Source organism: Euphorbia lathyris, chromosome 9, assembly GCF_963576675.1.
Source record: "Euphorbia lathyris chromosome 9, ddEupLath1.1, whole genome shotgun sequence".
NCBI classification, from domain to species: Eukaryota; Viridiplantae; Streptophyta; class Magnoliopsida; order Malpighiales; family Euphorbiaceae; genus Euphorbia; species Euphorbia lathyris.
The window spans coordinates 43,243,035-43,248,810 of record NC_088918.1 but is presented as its reverse complement, the minus strand read 5'-3'; the positions used below and the strand labels follow the sequence as shown (position 1 = coordinate 43,248,810).

The 5,776-nt window shown below is 34.9% G+C and overlaps 1 protein-coding gene across 1 annotated transcript; it reads left to right on the top strand.

The window, feature by feature from the left end:
* The first annotated feature begins 825 nt into the window (after positions 1-825).
* LOC136206581 (uncharacterized) lies at positions 826-3,209 on the top strand. Its single transcript, XM_065997688.1, has 2 exons — positions 826-1,403; positions 1,970-3,209. The coding sequence occupies exon 2, from the start codon at positions 2,013-2,015 to the stop codon at positions 2,934-2,936; it is 924 nt and encodes a 307-aa protein (XP_065853760.1). The 5' UTR covers positions 826-1,403; positions 1,970-2,012; the 3' UTR covers positions 2,937-3,209.
* Positions 3,210-5,776: the final 2,567 nt, after the last annotated feature.

The following is a 5,776-nucleotide window of genomic DNA, read 5'->3' as shown; positions in this document are numbered from 1 at the left end:
ATAATATAAGGGTAAATCTGATCATAATTGAAACATTAAGGTACAAAACAACTGAGATTCAATATAAAGTAAGGATAAGGTGCAAAAAAAACTCTAATGTTTACACCTAAGAACAATTTTACCCCTAACGTCTAAAATGGTGCAATTTTACCCTTAGCGTTGGCAGCCAAGAGCAATTTTATCCCTAAGTTAACGTTGACAAGTTTGGTCAATTGGAGAAATTATTCATCAAATTGTCTTCTCGGTCATGAATTATGTAACTAAAAAAATACAATTAAAAATAATAAAAGAGAATGAGGTTTAAGGGAAAAAATTAAATGAGATAAAAAATGAAGAAAGGGCGATTCAAACATAGGACCAATTGGATGTAGAGATTCCTTTAATTATCACTATAATCAACTATGCAAATTTAGTTGTTCGTCAAGGGTGTTTGGGAGGGTCAGAGGGTCGGGAGACCCTCTCCTACCCTCTGGCTTCGCCTCTGGTTAGGAGTGTGGTGTGGTTTCTATAGGCATATAAGATATTTTATTTTATTATCTATATTGTTGTTATCCTTTATAAGAAAAAAATAATAATTTTAGCCAAATTGAAATGAAAATTATATACATACACCCAATACAAGGTAACAAACAGGTGAAAACATAATTTAGAGGAAAGAGGCAAAGGAAGTATTTGACGGAAAGAGTTTGGTAAATGAAGAAGAAAACGGCGGGTAAAATAGTAAATTACGGAGTGAGTGAATATTCCAAATCTGTAATTTTCACTGCAAACTCTAAGCACTTAAAAAAAAAATATAAGTAGATTTCATTTCATTTGCATCCCTTTCTGTTGCTGTGTAATTTCAGGGAGGTGGAGGTGGAGGTGGAGGTGGAGGTGGAGCTGGAGGTGTTCTTTCCTGATTCTCTTCTTCACTGCCCACAGTCCATTGGGGAACCAGAAGTTTATCTAACCATATTTTTTAGATCTTCTTTTTCAAGATATTCCGTTTCTTTAAGCTAATTCACTCAAATTTCACCAGTTTTCAGTTGTTGTTGTCTGCTTAATTTCCAAGGGTCTTCAAAAATACACATTTACCCATCAATTATTATTTTATCGGTATCAATTCAACTCCGGGGCTCTGACCGGAGTTCTTCCTTGTTGATTCTCTGAAAATGCAGCTCCATTTCTTGGCCTTTTGAGTGCCTTCTCCCTCTCTGATCTACAAGTCATGATTTATCTCAAGATACTTGGGTTTCTTGGAAGGTTTAGCTCGTGGTTGTGAACCATTCTTCTGTGGTCCATGGTTTTCACAAGGTTTCGGAACTAGGGAAATTCTTTGACACTGGTGGACTTTTGGAGCTCAAACCAAGGGAAGGAAGGTTCGTCTGGGTTTTCAACTGGAAACCCCCAATCTTGGTTAACAGGTACTCTCTCTCTCTCTCTCTCTCTCTCCCTATCTACGTTACTTTTTTTTTCGAATTGAGGTTTTTAATTTTGGAGAGAATTAATCGCTGGATTGACCGTTCCAAGAAAGATTTTGAGCTGTTTTTGGTTGCTATTAAATCGCTTATTATTATTGCTTTAGTTTCGGTGGTTACGGAGGAAATGCTGTCGAGATTCCCTATTGTTTTTTGAGTTCGATTGCTATCTCTAAGAGCTTCTAGTACAAGAAATTCCAAAAAGGAAACCCTAAAAGAAAAGGATTGCAACGGTTGGAACCTTCAAAGCTGCTTTATACTAGTCCTATCCACATATATTCCCCAATTTATACAAATCTTTATACACTACCCGTTACATACATTTATTAGAGATAGACGTGTCGACCATTAAGTACTGTGAATTGCTTGTCTAAGACCAGGTGTTTTTCAAGTTTCTTTTGGGATATTTACTGCATTCTTTTTGTGTTTTTTTCGTTTCTTCATACTTGGATTTTAAGTTCGAGACCCCTTTTGTTTTTGGTCTTGACTTTCTGGGTGTGATTTTTCCCAAGGTTTGTCTGGTGGCATTGTGCGGAATCGCTTTCAAAAGCATCCATGGGGCTTCTTCGAAGTCTCGTGTTGATGCTTCTTCTCATATGGTTGCCCGGTCTTCGGGCTCAGCCCCCTAATTCTGCCCGTGCTCTTGATGCTCTCCTTCAAGATTATGCTTTTAGGGCACTTGTTCGCCCCAGGACTGGTACACCCTATGATGGGGCCGTTCCTTTGGATTTGAGTGGGATTAAGGTTGCTGCTTTGAGGCTCAGGAGTGGGAGCTTAAGGAGGAAAGGTTTTGATATGTACAAAGAGTTTGGGATCCCCTCAGGTATCATTGAGCAGCCCTATGTGGAGAGGCTTGTTTTTGTATACCAAAATTTGGGGAACTGGACAGAAAGATATTATCCTCTGCCAAATTACACATACCTTACTCCAATTCTGGGGTTTCTTGCTTATAATGCCTCAAACTTATCTGCTACAAATATACCAGAATTGGACATTAGGACGTCTGGAGATCCCATAAGCATTGAATTCTCAGACGTGAAATCAGCTCCTGATGGGTCTATTGCTAAGTGTGTTTGGTTTGATTTACAAGGTTCCCCAAATTTCAGCAATGTGCGATCAGGCAATGAATGTTCAACAATTGAACAGGGGCATTTTTCTATAGTGGTTGAGTCGGTGGCTCCTTCTCCAGGTCCAACAGCAACAGCAACACCAAGTGGACAGAAGAAGAAGAAGAAGAAAAATGATTCAAAAATGTGGATAATCGTTGGTTCAGTGATAGGTGGAATAGTATTGTTGGGAGTTTTATCATGTCTAGTGGTGTGGGTGCAAAAACTGAAGCAGAGGAAGAAACTGCAGAACATGGAGAAGGCTGCAGACGTGGGAGAAGCCCTGCAAATGACATCGGTGGGGGAAACAAAAGCTCCTGCAGCAATGGTGACACGGACACAACCGACACTTGAGAATGAATATGTGCCCTAACATATGATATGTACAACACAACCTTCCTTGGCTTGCCAGAATTCATTCATGTATTAAGAAAATGTTCTAATTGCACCTATTTTTGGTGGTGTCTTGTTGTTTTGTCCTAGTAGTGTGGGTGTAAATCTGTTATGACTCACAATCCGTCTATAGATTTATGATTCATTGTGGTGTGCATTTTAGCCAAAGGTGATGATTCTATATGTTATGGATTTAGTTTTCCCATTGAATTCAAAAAGGAATAAAACATTTTGTGTTCTTTTTTTTTGAGCATACGATATGAATGAATCATCCAATATTGTTATTCTTGGAATTTGGAGGTTTTGTTAAAGAATTTATTTAAATACCCATAATTTTGAAGGGGGAGAGAAGAAACAAGCAAACAAAGAGAAGCATGTGAAATGAAAATAGAATGAAAAAGGTGGGTGGGGGAGAGTGAACAGGTCATTACAGCTGGAAATGTTGGGAGCGAGCGAGCGAGCTGTCAAGGGCATTGCTGGAAATCCCAATAAGGTGGATATCCTTAAAAACGACTGCGTTTTTATTATAATAATAAAATGAATTGACTGTGGGCTCAGCTCAGTCAAACCATACAAAAGAAAACAAACATACGTTAGTCCTTTCCTTTCCTTTCATGCTCTTTTTGACTTCAAAATTTTCAGTTTTCAAATAGCAAAAGCAATGGCGTTTCAATTTCCGCATTCATCTATATAACCAAACATATAATATCAATTAGACTTAACTCGCTTCTATTAATTATATATCGGTTTTGATATATGCAGCTCTTAGGACTGTATATAAGCATTAAATACTATAGAATATTTGTATTTTCAAGATGTATATTTATTATGTATTAAATTTCTTTTTTTGGTAGGCAAAGGAAAGAAAAACAACAAAACAAAAACTAACCCGGAATTAGCCTGGGAAAGCTAACCCCAACCCGATCCTCAGATAGTAAGGACAAAAGGAAATCCGGAGGAGACGCGAAGGTGGTGACTCCCAGCATCCTCACCTAAATACACTAAAATTCATTTGATGCAATCATAAATTATTTTTTATTTTCTATATCTGCATTAATTTTTTATTTTTTATTTTTTGTAAAAAATATCTGTATTTATTATTTCGACAGATTATTCGTAACTATGTTATAACAGAATAAAAGTTACAAATAACCTGTCGAAATAACACAGTTACAAATAACCTGTCGAAATGATAATGTTTAAGTCTGACAGATAAAAGTTACACACAAAAAACTGAATACAAACCGTCAAAATACAATTAACTGCTTTATTTTATCGATGAACTTCTTTGGAATATCTGATGTGATAGTCAAATAACTGTCAAATCAGTAAGTTCAAATTTTCTGTTGTGTAAGGATAAAATTGAACTTACTTGACATTGTTAGGGGTAAAATTGCACAAATTCATAGTTACGGGTAAATCTGTACTTTTTAAAAACTTTTTAAAAAACGTTAGAAGTTCAATATATAACAAATACATATATCTTTTCAAAAAATAAAAAATTAATGCAGATATAAAAAATATAAAAGAATTTATGATTGCATTAAATGAATTTTGGTGTATTTAGAAGTTCAATGCATAATAAATATACATCTAAAAAATACAAACGAATATTCTATGGTATTTAATACTTATATGCAGCCCTAAGGGCTGCATATATCAAAACCGATTATCTATATATATACATTTATTTATTTAATTTGTATATTTATACGGGTTAAGGAATGAGAATGTGATTTTAAATATATATATATATATATATATATATATATATATATATATATATATATATATATATATATATATATATAGGGTTGGGCTATACTTACTTTGTTTTTGACAAAGTAAGCTTTACTTTGTTTTTTTCACCATTGGATGTTAGAGTAATAATGCAAATGATAATAAAAGAGTAAGGGTAGGATACAACTCTAGCATTCCATCCCTACTCATCTCCTCAGTAACACTAAAAATTGTTATTTTCAGTTGTTGGTTTGGTCTATTTGGTTACTTATTGTTTGTTGTTATTGTTATGGGTTATTGATTGTTGGAAAAAATTGTTTTTCTAAAAAAATATAGATTCGTTGTTTTACTAATTTTCAACTATACAATATAAATAGAAGACGATATAATTAAATACCTAAAACTTTAGGTTTAAAAGTGGAAATGTAAACATGAAACGAGGACTAACTCAATATTGAAAAATAATAGTAATATTACGAGCTTAGATGCTAAATAAAAGCAAGTGTGACCGAAAAGAAATTCATTTAATATAATATAAAAGAAATTCATTTAATATAATATAAGTATAGTGTTGGTACTAAAAAAAACTTAATAGGCATCAAACCTCCTAAATTTATAACTTTTTTTCACCTAGCACCCTCAACTTAGGGGACAACCTCTCAACCCCCTCAACTCTCCAAAAACATCACATACAGCCCCTTACACCCTTATGTTCGGTCAAAATATTGACCCGTGTAGAAAACACGCTTGACTGTTGACCACACCAATGCCACATGTCATTTTTTATTAAATTTTTCCATTGAGACCCCTGCTCTGCGAGCAAGCCCATTTGTACTCGGCGAGCAACTACCAGAGATGGATTTCGATCAGAATTTTTATGCTAGAATGGAAAATTTTAATAAAAAAAGTGACACGTGACATTGGTATGGTCAATAGTCAAGCACGTTTTTTACACGGATCAATATTTTGACCGAACATAGGGGTGTAAGGGGCTGTATGTGATGTTTTTGGAGAGTTGAAGGGTTGAGAGGTTGTCCCCTAAGTTGAGGGGGCCAAGTGAAAAACATTTACAAGTTTAGG

Coding starts and splice junctions, on each gene's coding strand:
- LOC136206581 (XM_065997688.1), top strand. CDS start 2,013: ATGGGGCTTCTTCGAAGTCTCGTGTTGATGCTTCTTCTCATATGGTTG.